Here is a 20,388-nt window from a genome sequence, read left to right as displayed (position 1 = left end):
ATAGCAATCATCTTCAGTAACTGGGGGGGGGGAGGGGGGAGAATACTGAGACTCTGTGATCAGAACTGTTTAAGAACAAGTCAGGCAAATACACACCAAGAATGACTCTAGTACAGTTCATTCTCTCTGAGCAAGACAGATCAGGTGATCTTGTACTGCCCTTTCTGATTCTCCAGAAATCTGTTTAACATTTTATATTAATTTAAAGAGATATACTTACAGCGTGTGCTCCCTGTATCGTCCGTACAAGGTTGATTCCTTTCCATACATATATATCTCCATTAAGTGCACCAGAATATGTCACTTCATCTCTTGCACAGGCCAGGCACAATATAGTTTGGAGATCACCAGTTTTGCCAAAAACACCACGCTTTGGTGTCAATGAATTGCCACACAAGCTCCAGAACTGCAATATAAAATGATTATATCCAATATTTTAGCATGCACATCTAAGAGTAAAACACTTTGCCTCCAAAAGACACGATCTTCCATACTCTCCTCAGTACTTTAGTTCTCCAGTTGTTAACAATTTTTTATTTAACCAACCAATCTTATCTGTCAACAAAACCTATGGGCAAAGAAGAGTTTCTGGTATCAGTTTCAACTCAGATTGAAATTCTTCCAGCAAATTGTAATTTTTAGGTTGCCTGTATTTTCAATAATTTTTGAACAGAGTTTCACAACAGAAWTAGTTGATCTTTCTTTGATGTAAGACAACTGGTGCATTTTCAGTTTGCAAGTGCTGTATGAGGTGGCTTGAGAACTGGCTGAAAGACAGAGCTCAGAGGGTTGTCATCAGTGGCGTGGAGTCCAGTTGGAGGCCTGTGGCTAGTGGAGTCCCCCAGGGATCAGTACTGGGTCCCATCCTGTTCAACTTTGTCATCAATGACCTGGATGAGGGGACAGAGTGCCTCCTCAGCAAGTTTGCGGATGATACCAAGCTGGGAGGAGTGGCTGATATACCTGAGGGCTGTGCTGACATTCAGAGAGACCTGGACAGGCTGGAGAGYTGGGCAGAGAGGAACCTCATGAGGTTCAACAAGGGCAAGTACAGGGTCCTACACCTAGGAAAAAATAACCCCATGCACCAGTACACGCTGGGGGCTGACCTGGAGAGCAGCTCTGCAGAGAAAGACCTGGGAGTGCTGCTGGATGACACATTGACCATGAGCCAGCAATGGGCCCTTGTGGCCAGGAAGGCCAATGGTATCCTGGGGTGCATGAGGAACAGTGTGGCCAGCAGGTCGAGGGAGGTGATCCTGTCCCTTTCCTCAGCCCTGCTGAGGCCTCATCACGAGTACTGGGTCCAGTTCTGGGCTCCCCACTACAACAAAGACATGGAGCTCCTGGAGAGAGTCCAGCATAGGGCTACGAAGGTGATCAGAGGGCTACAGCAGCTGCCCTATGAGGAATGGCTGCRAGAGCTGGGCCTCTTCAGCCTGGGGAAGAGAAGACGGAGGGGGGATCTTATCAATGTATACAAGTACCTGAAGGGAGGGTGTCAAGGGGATGGGGACAAACTCTTTTCAGTTGTCCCATGTGACASGACAAGAGGCAATGGGCAGAAATTGAAGCACAGGAAGTTCCGCCTGAAYGTGACGGGGAATTTCTTCACTGTGAGAGTGACGGAGCACTGGCACAGGTTGCTCAAAGAGGTTGTGGAGTCTCCTTCTCTGGAGATCTTCAAGGCCCGCCTGGATGCAACCCTGGCTAACATGCTCTAGGTGACCCTGCTTGAGCAGGGAGGTTGGACTAGATGATCTCCAGAGGTCCCTTCCAGCCCTAYTGATTCTATGATTCTATGATTTGCACTTTGTTACTTTAGGCATCTGATATTCTATCTGAGTATGTAGGTTTCAAATAGGGTTGCAATTTGCTTTGTTTGCAAGTAGCTCATTTTGTTATAGACTTACCACTTGTCATCAGAAACACTGATCACATAAAGTGGCCATCTAAGGCAGACATTTATGAGATCTTTCTAAGAAACTGTTAGCATGTGATTACGGCAGTGTTGTAAGGCTGAATTTCCCCTTTGATGATGCAACGTGTGCTACTGACTCCTAATCCAAAGACAGGCTTGACAAATATGCAAAATCTCTTGTCAGAATATRGCACTTGCCAAGTAGATCTCCAGCTACACTGTTTTCTGATATCCCTTCAAATAAGTAACACTTGCATTTTCCCATCAAACTCTCCTGTCCACACATGCAAACGTGCATTAGAAAGTCAAAAGGCACAGAACTCATAATCCAGCGCTAAATACAAAAGCATTTCTTTCATCACTGCTAACAGGTTACATTTATATTATCATGCATCTTCCCTGTATACTTGTTTACTAAACTACATTTCAGAGCTAATTTATTTGTTATCAATAATCTATTCAAAATTCTGAGCAGAAAACTCAGTTAGTATGGGATAACGTAGCTGTGTATCAGTGAAGAGATTTTTAAAATAGCAACACTTGAATCAGAAATAACCACATACCAATTAGAAAAATGCTTGTATTATCTATTATCTCTTTAATCACAGCTCACGGAGTCACAGATTATGCTTGAGAAGTATGTGCACAATTACTGCATAAATTAGACATCCAGACATAATATGAAAGCAGATAACATATCTGAGAAAAGTAATTTCTTTATATCTGTTCATTTGGAATTGTCTACATAGTTTAAATCATATTACAATTTGCTTWAAAACTCTGTGAGGTAATAAACAATAATATTATAAACATTAAAATAATTATTTGATATCTAAAGAAATATGAAGAGGGAATGTGTTAAGAAAAAAGACATCAAATTTCTTGCATGATCAAAATATTTCTAACTCTCTAGGATTCAGATTTTTATTTAAAAACATCTCTAAGGAAACACATTGGTTTTTAAATGCTCAAAATATTATTTTAAAATGCTTTCAAAATCCTCACTAAAACAAACTTTTTATTGTCTAAATAGATAGGTATTGACAATATAAAGGCATCTTTAATATCTTAAATCACGGTTGGCAATCATTAGCTCACTAGTGGCATAATAGCTTTTTTAGATCTTGAAGGAGAAAAAGATAATTACTATTCAAGCTCATGGAACTCTTTAAACCAAATAATAAACAGTATGCAAAATCAATAAACCATTCATACGTATTCATCTAAGAGTTCATTGTATAAAAAGCAACAAAATTTTCTACCATGGGAATCTAGATGCAAGAGTAATGTAGAACTTTCAAGCTGCCATCTACTGCTGTTATGTGGTAACACAGAAGACAGAGAGCACATAGGAGAAGGGAGTGACTTTTCTTAGGAAACATATTTGATGGCAGTCAAGCACTGATAATCCTGCTGACAGAAAGCTGAATAGGGAACTGTTTCTGCATACTTGTTTTTATGAATGTTGCTATAAAATAATCTGCTCAAAAAAAGTGTGAACTCTCCAAATTATGAATCGTCTTAACAGGCAGCTTTACTCTAGTGTTCAAAGTGACAAAGGGAGGAAAAACAGCAGGACCATAAAAAGTAGCAAAAGAAAGATCAAGCATTTTTCCTTATCTTTACTCTCTTTTCCTGTATTCTCTCAAACTGTAAGACATGTTTTCTCAACYAGTTTCATCTCTGTAGTGTGCCAATTCATTAATTTCTCAAGGAGAAACAGAAACTTGAGTACCTGAACCAATCTCAGATCAATGTACTTTTTCTTATATTCTCTTAYGCTATTTGGGATCTCAAACTGTATTTTAGACTACTTAAACTTTTTAATCATATCATGATAACATTTCATATGATGCTCTGGACAACTGTTTCATTTCCACTGTTTTTTTATGTCAGACCATGAACACCTTTGAGCAGAGGATGGTCTGTTTTCCACAATGTATACTGTAAAATGTCTAATGTAATCAAGTATGATCCATGAATACAGTTCTTAAGAATTAGTATTATTCTTACGGATAAACTTTTACATTATAATCATATATTCCTGTTAGAGTCTGTTTTTCATAACGTATAAACCAGTACCTTAAATACTTCATGAACATTTATTTCATTACCTTGATGTGTTTTACTCCACAGCTGACAAGCTTGTTTGGCTGGTACAAATCCCAAGAAATATCAAATATCTGCATAAAAAAAAACAACAATGTCAGCAAACACGGCCTTTCTAGCATGAGTAGGTGAAAACAGTAACAACTYATATCAGATTAACAGACAATATGCTCTCCACTGATCAACAGAAAATGTATTTAGAAGCATTTCTGAAATGTTTTAAATAGGATTATTGGAATGACCTYTTCATCCCTTATAAGGTGCAATGCATACCTTATATTGTTTCTGTTTTTTTCCAGTAGTTGTAAGTAATTTTTCCAGTATTTTAAGTATAATACATGATAAAATTAACATAAAGGTTCCTTCATGGTCTAGAAAAATCTAAGAGATGATTGGCATTTTCATTTTCCACATCGGGATTATGGTCTAAGTACCACCTTAACTTGGCACTTTCCATACCAAATCACAGTCACAAAAAGCACATTAAAATASATGCGTTAGATGCTTTATTTTAGAAAAAGATTTATGCACCTTAAATACCCAACATCTTAAAGCCTGGGCTTTATACAAATAGAATCAATTTCTATAATGTAATTTTTTTTTTGTTCAGACAGAGCTCTAGTATGTATACATAAACATGTTTTAATAAACTGAAATTACATTGACACTTATATCATTTAGTAATACTTACCCTGTCCGTATGACCAGGTGCCATTGATAACAACTTTCCTTTTTTCCAGTCCCATACACATACTGTATTTTTTGAATCCAAACCAACTGAGACCAAACGCTAAAAATGTCCAAATTAAATAAATAAATAAAAATAACTCAAAACATTAAGGAAGGCTAGAGTCATAATTTTGAGGGATAAAAAAATCACAATAAATTTGAATTGGAAACAATAGCTATCTCTTGAATTGCATCATGAACATAAAAAACTGACATCATCTCAGATAATAACATAGTGCTGATTTACAATGTATAATGTGTAATTATATATATTATATATGGCAAGCACCAAWCTGGACAAATTTACAGAAAAAAACAAGTAATACTACTGAAGTTAATTAAACTATTTGTGTTTACATTTAATCACATGTAACTTGCAGAATTTCAGTATTTATTTTAAAAGTTCAGGATATACAAAGAAAAAATATTTTATTCAAAATTCCTACCACAATGAAAGATTTAAAATAGTTAAAGGTTGAAAAAGTCTTTTGTCTGAGTCTTCAAAACATACATAAATAACTCTTTCTGTCTGAATCTTTACCACATCAGAATCCAACAAGGCCCAAAACTTTCTCTGAAGGATTTCATCAAGTATACTCATATGCAGAAAGAGTCTGAAGACAATTAAACTATAAACCCAGAAAAGACCAAAAGATTGATTCAAGGAAAAATAGAAAAAGTTTAAGATCTTCCTATGCTCTCTAAGCCTTAAGATCTTACTCTCATCTGTGAAAATACATTGCAAAAATTTATTTAAACAAATCATTGATCAGAATAACTAACAGTCCAGTTTTATTACATTCGTTACTCAAGGAAAATATTATTTGTGCTATATAAATTCTCAACAGAAAAATTTTAGCAGTATTAAAAACTATACAAAATGAAGTTCTGTAGTAATTTTTTTTTTAAGGAAGTGAAGTCATTTTACTGTTTATTCATGAACTGTGACATCTTAATTTTGACAGATGAAAGAACTGCAAATCTTTCTGATACAGGTTTTTCACTTTTCAATAGCTAATACTTAATACATATTCAGGAAAATTTAGTTTTAATTTCYATGTAGATCAAAGTGAGTTTGAAAAAAATAAAAACAAACCTAAGATATAATCAAAACTTTCCCCAAAGACAAAAATCTACTTCCAATAATACTATTTCTTTACTGTCTGAAAAGTTCAAAGATCATGGGAAGGAAAAGAACAAAAGTTAAATGCAAGTGATCTACATAGTTCTTATTTCCTGATGACCACTTCAAGTCTTTAGATGCTCTGAAGTCCAACCTTTCTATTACACCTGAGGAAATGTTCTCAGAAAGAACATCAGTTTCAATGCTAGCTATTCTTCCGAACAGTTCAATTGCAATCCTGCTTCTGAATAAGAGGAATAAAAGCAGGCTGGTTCTACAATTACTAAATATGCATCACACATTTTGTGTGATGCCTTACCAGATATAAGCTGAAACACTTATTTCTCAAAAGGGAGATTAAATGATGTTTTCAGTTTCTCCTAAGAACCAGAAAATCTGGATTTAAAAGGTTTTGCAGATCGTTCTGGACTAGGTTATGTTTTACTGTATTCCTATATGGACACAATTCTAAAGACACAGAACTTGACAAACTTGTATCCAGGTTTCCTTTGAGAGTACAGAATTCTAACTAATGTTTTGAAAAAGGTGATCATATGGAAAAGCTGAGATAAGTTGACAGTCTAGATTCTGTCCAGTCACGGCTTTAAATATAAAAATCAGTACTATAGATCCATTGATTCTCCTAGAACAAATCACACATCTACAGTCAAATCTCTCCAGTTCACACAGGAAATACCTAAACTCTTTCTAAGCAAGTCTAATCATCAAGAAACTTCAACAAACAAGCTTAGGTAAACTTTGCCCTTCAAGTATGAAGGCTGTTCATGTGAGGAACTGAGACAAGGGTTTAGACAGACAAGAATGAAATAAATGAAGACATCACTGCCAACTAGAAGTGATGTTCTAGAAAGCAGTCGACTCTGAAAAACTGTAAAAAGTGAGAGGTCTAAACTATAAAACTTGCAGATCATTATGACAACTCAGAATTTTCCTACAATAATTTCAGGATGTTTTAACAAAACCAACACTTACAACCAGGCTTTCCACTACTTATGTTCAATGTTGCTCCACTTCATATCATAATTGATATCTGATCTCTCAAACATTAAATCTTCACTTGGGAACACAGAAATAAACAACAGAAATTGTTCTTTTTGGCAAGCAGAGAGAACTGAGAATATGAGAAAATCTGAGGATCATACAGCAAGGCTAAGTGGGAAGGGAAGAAACGCTGCATAAGACCAGGCAAGCACTACTGCAGGAATGACTTCCCTAGTTAGTACCTCTTCAACTACTCAACTAAGATGTATTTCTCATTTCTAATGCAATACACCAACCAAACAAGCCTTTTTACTCATACAAGCAAGCGTATGGTAGAACAACTTCCCTTTTATGTAACAGCTGTGGAAAGCAATTTGCTATTCTGGAAATGCTGTGAAGTATCATAGCTGTAAACCCATACAATTTATTTCTTATATCTTGGATCCAGATAGATGAATGACAGTCTATTCACTTTTTCTTTGTTTTTTCTTTTTTTGCATTTATATTATGCTGAACAGGTGGTCCAAATATGGAGAGCCACAAGCACATGCAAAACACATGACAGACAAGGGGATACTGCCCCAAAACATCTGGTGTCCAAGATCAGCATCACAATGAAATGGCCAGAGCTTTGCATACAAGACAGAGGAGGCCAGCTGCCCTCAACGATGTGGTGCAACCCTGAACTGTGGTCCACAGGATGGAAATGAGAGAAAGAGAAAGAGAAAAAAGGCGAGAGAGAGAGAGAGAGAGAGAGAGAGAGAGAGAGAGAGAGAGAGAGAGAGAGAGAGAGAGAGAGAGAGAGATGGTTTTATAGCCTCCCTGGGTCTGACTGTACCTTGAAGAATCTCCCTATCACCTCATCTTCATTCAAATCTCTTTTGAAGTTACACTTTTCTTGCCAAATGTAAAAATTTGTCAGTCACTACTAACTCCAACATTTTCCTGGACCTGAGAATAAGCAGATAAARCCTGAGTCAATACATTTCCTTAAAAAAGAAAAAGCTACAAAACAAGACTTCTGACATAGTTTCTTAAGTATTTGAAAAAAGAATGTTAATTACATACCTGACCATCTAAATCAAAAGCCAAGCAAGCTATACCATGTGTGTGAACATCTTTCAGAACAGATACAGTTTGCACAGTGTACGAGTCCCACACACAGATATATGGTTCTTTTCCAACTTGACCTGTTGCCACCAACACACGCTCAGGATGCAAAGCCAGGCTGCCAAAAAAAAGTAAACCATTTAAAACACAAAAATATTTTTGCATAAAACTTGTTGCATTTGTCTATTTTTGGAGTTAATATTACTCCTTAAAAATGATTTTACAATACTTTTTATTAATAGTAGATATCAACATGTTATCTTGTATCATAGATTTCATAATAGCTGTAAAACTTCCTTAAACACAGTCCATATCCCCACCTTTCTCCAGTTTCAATCTTCAAGCTTTTCTCCAATCAAACTCTCCAATATTCATTATCCTTCTGTTTTAAAAAACACAATTTATTAAATGAAGCCAAATTTTCATGCATTAAAAAAAATCTATTTTCCCTTTCTTGCCATTTGACATTTGAAAATACAAAGGATATCGAACTAAAGTAGTGTTCGGTTGTCAATGGAGAGAGAAATACATCTCCAGAGGCATTTCATTCCACATATTATTTTCATGAGAGGACTGAAAAGCCTTCTGAAAGTACCTCRCCACTGACTGTGCAATAAGGCAAAGCACGATTAGCTTACACTAGGCAGCTAAAGTTTAGTGAGATGAAGATCATCTTAAATGTCTTAATTCTACTACAGATCAATTGAAGATGGTTGATTTCCAGTAATTACTTACTTTTCACATTGCTAACAATGCAGAAATTTTCTAAGAGTTGATATTTCAATCTTTCAAAGTCCACAGAGGATCTTAACAATTATTTTGTCTAATCGGGCCCCAAGCTAAAGAGCATGTTAGTCATTAAGACAGTTTTTAGTTTTGTTTATGCGAGCAAGCTGCAAGAGAGGACGTGAAGTCTGTTGATTCATATGTCGTAATACAGGAAAGTAAGAAATAAGAACATATTCTAATAGAAATTCARCCTAGGTATTTGATGAAATATTACACAAACCACGTACAGCAAGCCAAAGTGATCCGAGAAATGTCACATGTGAGACAGGAAGGCAAGCTTTTGAAAGGTGACTATTTAACTTTGCTAGGTTAACTTCGTTCCCCTCAAATCATAGAGGAATGATCTTGGGAGACTAGAGCGCTGGACCATGAACATATACTATATGCATTTGTCTTCTTACCATTACTTGGAAAGGAGAGAGGTGAGCACTTTGCAATGATAATAAGATCTGACACTTTAACATCGATTTTGATAAATGAAGACAAGGGGAGTCTTTATACATAGTAGAAACAGGCAGGAYAAAGCAATCAGGAAATGACCAGAAAGAGATCAAATTCAAGAGAAATTTTTTTAATGTACAAAAAGAGTAAGATACAACTGCAGAGGACTGTGTTTAGTATTTCAGCAAGTCATGCTATACCGTGCCATATACTTCTGTTTTTTCTATTATAGTATTTTAGATAGCTGCTATTGCATGACAAATTCAACATGCACAACTGTAAAGAGAGGAGTACCTTTTAAACCTTCAAAGGTTCTACAAAATGTAAAGACTCTGGATCTTGCAACTTTTTGGGGGGAATTCCTCTTCCTCGCTACTCTGCATTATCCTTGGTACCGGGAATCAAACAACCAACATTTCCCCACTTTGCTTCTCATCAATACCAGTTATTTCTCTGGCTTTATTGTTCCTTCTTTATTTGATACAGCAACTTCATAACTAAAAAAGAGTGTAAAAAGGAACTGGCAAACAAAACTGAGCACATTTATCTCTAGCTCTGCTACCTAGTCTTGACCAAAACCTGCACATCCCTTCCCAGGGCATGCACAGGCAGATTGTGTACATATGGGGAAATAGTAAAAGCACCTGAAGCAGGAGAAAACACTACATTCAAAAGGATCTGATCTTTACAAAGACACCATGGAGCGGGAGAAAGGCCAAATGGACAAYAAAGAAATGCAAGAAGGGGAAAGAAGTAAGAGACTAAACAAGGAAAGAATGCCAAGAGATTGAAACTAAGAGGAAAGGTAAAAATAAAGCAGTCTTATTACTGATTCATGAAACTTGACATCAGGACTCTTCAATTCCATACTTAGCTCTGCTATTAGTGCATTGTGCAATTTCAGGCAAACGAGTAATAGAAGAAACACTAGAGGGGATGAACAGATTAGGGTTACCACCCCACAACTGCAAATTTGTTAGACAATTTGTTTGAAAAGCTCCCTGGTGTCACTCTAGACACACACATGCAAGAACATCCTGTACACTATACCTTACAAGGTGCTGGGAAGTATTTTGTGTCTAATTTAACATGCTTAGACCTAAAGTCYGACACCCACAAACAATGCAATGCAGAGACAGAAGGGATATTGACTGTAAAGGCCAAAAGCCTTAGGAACCTGCAATCCCATAGAATTTGATAGGAAAAAAAAAAAGCATGGATAATTTCAAGAAGTGAATCACATCCCATGCTGTAAGAGAAGGCAAAAGAAGTCTAACATAGCCTGACACTACAATGAGGAAAAAATTATATTCTAGTTCCAAATTTGGCAATTAGCGCATATTAAGTAAACATACAAAATCCTGCTCCCCTCTTTCTAATTAATAAATAGCAAGTAATCAGTTAATACTATCACAGTAGTAGTTCATTCTGTATCATCACACAAAATGCTGGCTTGAACAACTGAGCTCAAACTCTACCTTGATATGGGATCATGCAGCACAAACTAGGATCCAAAGCCTGTATTTTAATCATAACAGACAATATTGTAGAATTAATGATCTCCTGCAAGCACTTTACTTCACCATTTGTTTCACACTGTGGAGTAAAAGGCAAGTTAAAGTACTACTTGCAAGTATTTTAGCTCACTGGCTGTGGCTATTAGGATAGATGGGAGATGCTCCTCCTTGAATATTCAAGTCTTATTTATTTCATCCACAAGGCATTATGTAGAGTTCTAGGTCTTAAATCTTGAGTACTGCTCAAAACTCAAGAACTAGACTCCATTTTTAAGAGACCTGGAGACCCTTGTGTGTTCTTTCCTTTGTTGAAGTATAGACAGCTAAGGAGTCCTTTACATACATAGCCATTAATACCAAAATACTGTATCCTGGTCTAACCTGAGGAATAAAAGCATTAATACAGTTCATAGGTTCGGGAATTTCCAATATTAGAACATTCTTTGCACAACGCACTATACACAGCTTCTTGTAGCAGAAATTAAAAAGCATGCACATAGAATGGATGCTTGAAAATGGATAACCATGAAAGTTTGCTATCCAGGGTTCACTTTGACTCATGGGTGTCAGGCAGTTAACAGGATCAAAYAATGAGGGTAAGTTTTCTCTGGATGCCTCTGGTGGAAATCTCCAAGACAGCTCTTCAGTTGCAAAAGCTGTCGCTGTAGGCTTTATGGACTTCAACATGTTATCCTCACACAGACTTTTTGCACTTCTTCTCATATAGAGAAGAAAAGGAGAGGATTCCTTAGTGAAATAAGAAGGTTCTGCAGTCATACTAGTTCTTTTTACTGTCCTCATAATGAATGCTGGGATGACCCACCCAGAGCAGATTGCTGAAACTGTGCTTGCATCCAGCCTATACAGCTGGACTGCAGCACTGTGTTTGATTTCTTTCATCTTCATTGAGGGATGACTAAGTCAATGAATGAGAAATCGCTGCCCATCCAAAAAAGGAAACAAATGTTCCTCACATTTGACAAGCTCTGCAGGCCTTCCTGCCTGCCTCCAACCTTTAGGACCAGGCCTCTCTTAGAGCAGACACTGGATCTAATGCAGTACCTCCAAACAGGCAGGGCTGAATTAATGCATCCAAAAGGTGTATGTGGATTTGGAACAAAGCAAAAATTAGGCTAAGAAAGTGTTAGGTCAAACTTATCAGAAATTGGCTATAGAGCTTGACACTTTTCTCAGAAGAGTTCAGTAGAAAATTCCAGAAATGTGCCTGCCACTACTGCAGCAAAACCAAATAGCCAGATATTGAGAGAACAGAGTTCCACTGATACATCTGACTGATGACTCTTTTCTAGCTAAACATTCAAAGCACACTAACATTCATTATTACAATTTTAACAGTATATTGAAAAGGAGTATTTTTTTTTTTAATCAATTTAAGGTATTTAAGCTCCTCTTCTATACTTTATACAAAAAAGGTTCTTACTCCCTTCTAGAATAGCATTCAAGCATTTCCCAGTATTTTGAACAGACCTATGCATTGTACAATACCTGTGTTAGAAAATGATGTTAATTATTAATGCTTTCCTCTTGAAAAAAGTACAAAAGCTGTAAATATTATGTCTGTTTGGGATGGGAACAGACATGCATATGACCTTTCAATTTCTATTAGATTTTTAGTGGCAAGGCATCATGAAGGACAACGTTACATGATAGACTGTTTTTATAATAAAAGAAATCAGCATTTTTCCATCTTTTCTTGTTTTGTCCTGAGCATTAACAAGTGCTGATTAATACAGACAGGCTGCAGACAAGGATACAGTATTAAAGATGATGTTTCCTTAGCAACAATACCGGATGAAAATCTGAGAATACATTCATGTGACTACTCATGAGCTTCATAAAAGTAGGGCACCAGCAAAAATGCACAAAGAATACTGCAATAAAATAATAGCATCTCAGCTATCTATTAACTAACAACTAAAAACATAAAATTGCTTTTATGACAAAATCCAGAAGAATCTTTTCATTAAATATTCACAGAAGTTTTAAGACACTTCTGCTTTCTTATGGATATTCTATTATTTGTTGCCACTTACCCACATTTCCCCAAGAAAGAATGATAAGAGAAACTGCACACCATTTCTGTCAAACTATATAGGTTATTATATCAGGAAGAGCTGTAAGAGTTCAGTAAACTTTTCTTACCCAAGTTCAAATAGATCATCTCTGGACACATTTATATCCCATAGGAAAAAAGAAAACAGTATCCATCATGGAGCATCTCTACTGGTTCTTCCATATACTTACAGTCATAGCATCAGTAACGTCACAGATAGTTTTTTGATGATTTCTTAAATAGTACAATCATAAAACTTTAAAATAAGAGACTGATAAACTGTTCAGAATTGGGGTGGAAAAAAAGGAATCACTGAAGCTGTATCCAGCCATGGTTGCTCTCAATACTGCTCCAAATTCTCATCAGGTCTCAATGTTTTTAGGTTAACAAGAAGTAAGAGCTGAGGCTAATGTAAAACTTGTCATAAGAGTCTAGTAGGTCTATTACCCACAGAATATATTTATCATTCACTGAAAAATAATACATTATCATTAAGATATAGCAAAAAGCACCTATCAGAATTTCCATTTTTGAAGTTTATTCTAAAATAATTTCAGAAAATTAAAATAGCAAGGCATCAGCTCTGAAAACTACAGTTTTCGACATGTTGTGTTTTCCATTCTCTTATAAAAGCAAAGATCTCCATCTAGATATTCCAGAAACTTTGATGCACTCTTGCCCATACCAGTTGAGAATAAAACACTGAGATCCATAACAGACAAGCAGAAATTGGAAGAAGAAGCTTTCCAATGTTGAACTTTTAAGTTAATRCATTGAAAGTTTGATTTTTTTATTTTTACTTTTGGTTAAAATGTGTCAGATTTCAAACCTTTTGCTTTAATGCAATTTTTTCTACAGGAAGTTTTATTTTTTWAAAAAAAGATAAGAAATACACTCAAATAGCTTTTATTGTAATTTTAATTGGAAAAGACATCATTATTTTCAAACACCTCCAACTGGTTCTCAATTTGTGAGGCAAATCCTCCTCACATATTGTTTTCAGATCTATCTAGAAAAAAATAAGGGCCATTTTGACTATTCAATTTGCTGAGGAGWAGACTAAGAAAAGGATAATTTAGATTTACAGTGAAAGCTCAYAAAGATCTTAATTTGTTGAACATTATTTTAGGGAGCAGTAAGCATTCCAGTCACTGCATACAGTGTTGAATAAACTGAATTCCAAACAGCTCTGGTTAAATATCTGCACATTTCTGAGTAACAAAAAGATTGGAGGACAGTTCTTTTTTCATCCTAAATGTCAAAATCTTACATATGTTTTGTAAAGAGTGATTTAAAATTTTGTTTATTTTGCATTCTCAGTGAGTAAAATAAAATACTACACTCTTATTAGGGCATCTTTTCTAGATTGACAAAAAATTAATGGCTCTCAGAAAGCACCTGGAAATTTGTCCTCAAAATTTACTCCATCAGCTAGAGTTTATCTGGATGTTGACACTTTCATATGAATCTATGCATATTCTTGAGGACAAACATTTAAATGAGATAGGCTCTATTGAAATAACCAACTCCAACACACACACTCTACCTGGTGATGTTAACTGTTCTCAGAAAACATGTTGCAAAGGGGTTTCCTCCTCTCTCATATTTCAGTAGCTTATAAATACTGATTGTGGCTTCCTAATTATTTGCAGAACACTCAAGCAAGCAATGCAAGAGAATTCACAAGTCTAGGCTCACRTCAATAGGAACCATACAGCAGAAGTACAGACCAAAATCTATTTCGTAGGAAACGTTTAAACAGTCCACATACATCGTGTYGTCATTTATAGGCTCAACTGGTCCTTAAAGTACTTTAACAGGATGGTAGAACAGGAAAACTTCACTCCCTTGGTCCACAGGCTTGTTTACAAGCAGCCTAAAGAATGTTAAAATAAAAATAAAAGTCTCTTTGGYCTTTTATCTGTTCCAAAACTTCTTTTGAAATATGAATGATTTTTCCAGTAAAGATAGGAGAACTCATGTTGTGATGGTAGTAGTGTTTTGGGTTTTTTTTAAAACAAATATTCTACATGATCTTGACACCTTCCTCATCAGGTTTTCACTATCAGAGGAAAAATTCTTTTTTTAACATGCTCCTGGGATAAGAAAGGTGCAAATTTATCTGAATTTCTCTTGAATAAATCTCTGCAAATTTTTCTCAGAAAAATCTGAAATATCACATCTCCAAAATTATCTGGAGAATAATTTGCTTTCTAAGACAATGTCTCATTGTCTTTTAGTAACTGTTCACACAAAAGAAGCAATATCTTATTTCTGATTATAACAAGAGCTGGCACAACAATGTGACCTACCAAAGCCTGAAGGTAACCAAGGAATAGAATACACCTAAAAAATTCAAGTTTGTTCTTTCTTCATGAAACAATGCAATGACTTTGACTCATTCTTTAAATCAGTGTTAGGCATCCACCACTAAACACTCTCCATACCCAGTGACAGCATAAAAAAAAAAAAATAAGGCATGCAAAAGAACATGACCTGGGCAAAGAAGAGATACCACAATCATCTATCAATAGTTTAAAAGGGTGAAGCAATCCAGCTATTCAGCTTCTCTGTGTCAAATACTTTGATGTCCCAAGGAGATGCATTACCAAATCAGGAAGCACTGTTAAATAATATGGTCAGTAATGTGTCAGTTACAAAGTCAGAAACCAGTTCTTTACTCCTGAATACACTTGGTAAAAGTATACTAATCTACAAAATGATTATAGCTAAAAATTTAGGCACTACAGAATTAGATTGAAAATATTGATTCCCATTCTAACCAGGTGACAATCTAAGGAACTACTTAATTAACGCAACTAAAGATTATCAAACTGTAGCCACTGAATTTCAAATTTAATTTCAAATTATGCTTACAACGAAATACAGGGAGAAAGGGAAACTGAGAGACAGAAATCAGTATCACAATTATAACTGCTCTAATTTCTCTGTGCAAGAAAACTCATTGAACTATTTGTAAATTAGAAATATACAGAATAAAAGATTTAAGGTCAAAGATGTGTTTACTCCAAATTTGTTAGCCAGCATAAATGTTTTCCAGAGAAAAAATATATTGGATGCTCCCTACTTTATGAGCTAATTAAATAAGTTTGCGTGAGGCTCAACATTTTCTTGTTCCTAAAATTTCCATCATCATGGTACAACTTTCAAACCACATTTTCTGAAAGTACCTTAAAAGACTGTCAGAAATTTAATATTGTCATTACGGTTTGTTTCCTTTCCAAAATATATTTGCAATACTTTTTAAGTACTAGATTAATTTTCCTTTTTTTTTTTTTTTTTGAAAATTAGATCAGATCTTCTAGTATTATAAAGAAAAAAATGTGTGTTACACATTTTCCTTTCATATTTCTGAACAAGCCACATAGATTAAACAGCATTTTATTCTTCTYGCCTCTGGACCATATTATGAGTAACTTATTTGAATGTGGAATATTTTTGAATATCCAAGAATGGWGTCACTAGTGTCAACTTTTGAAAGGTTTTTCTTTTATAGAGGTCACCTTGATAAAATTACCACTTGGCTTAAAATAAGGAATAGGGGAAAGAAGGCGAAGGGAGAGTTGCTAATGAAATAAGGTAAGACAGGCATAATATTCTGTGCTTCACAGGAGTCTATCTTATTACAAACAAAGATAGAGTAGAAAGGAGCACTAAGACTTCATCTGGCCAACTGCATATCCCTAAATTTCTTCCTGAGCTAATGAGAACATCAAGGCCTATAGATGTCCCACAAGCGTTAGTCAGAGGTGCTTTCCTAAAGAAAAGACAGAAATATATAATACTTGTCTTTAATTAACCATTCCAAAACCTAACTTCATGCACAGAGAGCTGAGAAGGGCCAAGGTAGCACTTAAAATGAGACAACCATCYGAACTACCATTTTAAAAAACTATACAAATTAGATGGAGGCCAGAATGCTCAAAAGGAAGTGCTTAAATTTCTCAGTTTTCCCTTCTGCCTTGTTAACCACAAACAACAGCACTGACATATATCAGAAATATTTAAATGAAAAACTGTCTGTTAAAACAAAATAACTCCCCCCCCATACACCAAAAGCATTAACAAAACAGGAAAGCAAGGGAAGTTGCAAGAACACCTGCAAAGGACTCTAAGGTCTCTGTCTCTCTGGTAAGCAAAGAAAGTTGTTGGCACATGTGGACTCACAAATTTCATTACTAAAAAACATCACAAGGGAGAAAATGGATAAATGGCATTTATGAATAACATTTTACAGAAAATGCAAATCTTCAGCTCTAAAACTATATTTATCTCAAGAATAGGGATTCAACCAAATAATTCCCAATAAGGGAATGTAATTTCATAAATACATGCTGCAACCTGTAAAAGATAAAGTCTCTGTTATTTATAAATGAATTTATTGCTGAATAATGTTCCAAAAGTTATGTATTGTAGGATATTTATTTCTATGGTAGAAGTAGAACTTGATAAAGTAAAAATGTAATTAAAATGGTAATTAAAAATGCAAATATCATCTAAAATGCAAACTAGATCTAAAAAACTCAAACCCAAACCTTTACCAGTTTTTCCAAATTTTCCTGTTCTTTCTATGCAAGTACTCTGGAAGAAAATCTAACTTAAGGTGTCACATTTACCACAGTAAATCTTCAGGCAATTTCCAGATGCTGTCAGATGCCTTTGTCTTGATCTAATGCTAAAGCATCATTCACCTTGCTTGCTCTTGCAGAGGGATTATAAACAGAGAACGAGGATTAACATAGTTCTAAAAGTCAGGAGGAGGTTTATATAGCTGTCAGCTAAGCAAAACGTAGAATTAATCCACTCATTCTGTGTCCAAGCTGCTTTGATAGAATGGAGACATCACTTCTCATGTCATCAGTCTAATGACAAGCTCCACATTCACCTTCAAATGACTAAATTGCTTACAAGTTTTTAAGTGATTTCTACCTTTAGTTATTTTTTTCCAGTTAATTTTAGAAAACTGTATAGGAGTATCTGCATGTAGGTATAAAGTTTGTAGATATCTTTACTACAGCCTGCGAAAAGGTTTTCAGAAGACTTTCTATTAAAATAAGCATGTACAATGAAGAAAATTGTAGTTACTATTATTTACAACATTATATCAAAGCAGTTTTAGTCACAAAAATGCACTACATAAACAGAAACAAAGCAGTAAAACAACTCTTCTGGCTTGTCTTTTAGTTATAAAACTGTTGTTATGTCTACAAACTTCATATTCTAATTCTGCTAAAGACAAAATAGAATATGTAACCAAAAATGGAAAGTATGAGTTAGAGATGAGATCATAATGATTTTACTATAATTATGGACACCTTATAAACATTGTTTTTAGCTTGGACACACTTGCTTTACTGTTACATCTGTCATTTCCTACAATTTTGTTTCTCTTCTATCCCTAGTTCAGTTGAATTCTTCACTCAAATTAAGCTTTCTATTAATGTATTATTTTACATCAAATATGTAATACGATATAGCTTGTATGAAGGCGTGCGCACACACACAGATATAATACACCCAAGAATCAACACAACATAAGAAGAAATATTCTCCTGTATGTTATCTGTCACACATCTAGCTGAACCATCAATGCAAGTACACAACCTATGGTGTTATAAAGCCAATCAATTTGTTCAATACAACATATTATTCTCTTCAAATTTATAGCTCTAATTCTTTGGATAGGTTTCTCTTTTTTGAGGGGTGTGAAGTGGCAGGGAATTTCAAGCAATCTGATCATCTGAAATATTTTTTTTCTACATAAGAAATTTAATCCCTAAAAGTAGAGCATATTTTCATCATAAATTAAACACCTTTACTAACCAAGCTATTTATCTTATATCTRATACATTACAACACATGTATTCTACAATTAACAGTAGGTCTTGACAGTTATGCAAAGTCAGTGATGTATCATCTTCTGCATATGTCTAGCAAATACAGCCTTATAATAATTTAATAATCAGATTAATCCTCTCTATGAAGACTTCCCTCTAAGTAATACTGCTCATCAACTRGCTCATTTATTTTGACAATGTCTATAATACCCTTTTAACCAGCTATTTAAATCAGTTTTAGAGGATTGCTTTAGAATAAATAAACTTCTTTCTTCTTATTAAAATCCTAGTTTAGTATTCTTTTTTATTTTTTCTTCAACTATGAAGTCCAAAGGATACTGCAACACTGTTATTAGGTAAAATATGCATCAAAACATTCAAGTCACCTCCAAGAGCCTGATTTATTCAACAAATTTTGGTCAAATTTGTGTTGATTAAGATTGCTAGAATGTAATATGGCTGGAAAAAATGTAGTTCAGAAGCATATGGAACTTACATGATTTAATGAAGTGGGAAAACAAAACAGTAGTTAGAGCACTCTTAAGACAGGCAGCTTTTATTTCAATTCAAATCTACATATATTTGTCTGCTAAGGCATATTAATGGAAGATAAACAGCGTAATTCTTGATTAACTTTAGCACATCACTTCCTCAAGCTTCACAGGAACCTTAAAGTTGCGTTCTTTCTACCAGTGCCCTCCAGGCTCTGGTTACCTTCAAAAGCAAATTGGGATTCYGAAAACTGGAATTAAATTCTAGTGAATTCTACACTATAAATGGTAATAAAACCTTTGAACTTTTCTCAAAATGCAGTTCTTGGTCAGCAACCTCCTTAAAAAAAGCTTCTCTTCTGGAAGCAAGGGTCCTCATCATCCTGTACAAGTAACTTTTACCCGAAGCCATGGAGAGTCCTTGGGGAAGAAGATACAAATTATCTTTTTGGCCTGGCTCTCCCCTCTAGGGAGAACAAGGCTCTTGTGAAGGCATCATGCTGCTCTCATAGCCCTCACTACAGCTGTACTTCTGTCAAATATTAGGCAAATGTTTGTTTCTCGAGTTTGAATTAAACAGTTATCCAGTCCAACTTACAGATCACAGTAATCTGTGTGAAGAGGAAGAAGAACCTAAAGAGAATTCCAAGGTCAGCTTCAGTGTCCTCTTGTGCTAACAACAAATCCCACCCACTAACTACCAAAATTAGGATTACTTTTAGTGCAGCCTGTGCCTAGGTGAAGATTTACTGAGGACTGGCTCTGAGATCGGGTAGGCATCCCAACAGTATGTTAGCTGAATGGAACACAAAGAAATCTCTCGGAATTAATCTGAAGTGTATGTTATTTCCACAAACCTGTCTTAACATCTAGTAATACTGTTTAATATTTGTACTATCTGAAATAATTTATTCCTGTGAATAAAATGGCTTACCTCAGTTCAAGAAAAGAAAATTTCAACTCAGAGCTCAAGAGCAGTTATTATTGCTTTTGTATTAATCCACTGATTTTCAGGATAGGAATATCATTCCAAGCAAAACAATGTTTTCCTCCACAGAAAAAAAAATACTAAGATACATCCAAACAGAAAAGAAAATCCTTAAAAATATTCATTAAAGATGACTCTATGGATATTTAAGCAGTAAGACCTTGGACTTCATTATTAGGACAGGAGTTAGAATCAGATTTTTTTTTCTTTTCTTTTTTTTTTTCTGACTTCAGAGG

At 35.1% G+C, this 20,388-nt stretch overlaps 1 protein-coding gene across 1 annotated transcript in view; it reads right to left on the bottom strand.

The window, feature by feature from the left end:
* Positions 1-20,388, bottom strand: part of EML5 (EMAP like 5) — a 125,839-nt gene that overhangs the window by 89,180 nt on the left and 16,271 nt on the right. The window contains exons 2-5 of the mRNA XM_085317569.1: positions 7,953-8,112; positions 4,722-4,820; positions 4,036-4,104; positions 221-406 (exon numbers count right to left, since the gene is read on the bottom strand). Of these exons, the coding sequence (XP_085173695.1) occupies positions 221-406; positions 4,036-4,104; positions 4,722-4,820; positions 7,953-8,112 (514 nt within the window). The remainder of the gene's footprint in view (positions 1-220; positions 407-4,035; positions 4,105-4,721; positions 4,821-7,952; positions 8,113-20,388) is intronic.

This window comes from Rhea americana, unplaced genomic scaffold (genome assembly GCF_003343005.1).
Source record: "Rhea americana isolate MKP2758 unplaced genomic scaffold, rheAme1 scaffold_5, whole genome shotgun sequence".
Lineage (NCBI taxonomy): Eukaryota > Metazoa > Chordata > Aves > Rheiformes > Rheidae > Rhea > Rhea americana.
The sequence above is the reverse complement of the archived record's forward strand: the minus strand, read 5'-3'. Positions and strand labels throughout refer to the sequence as shown.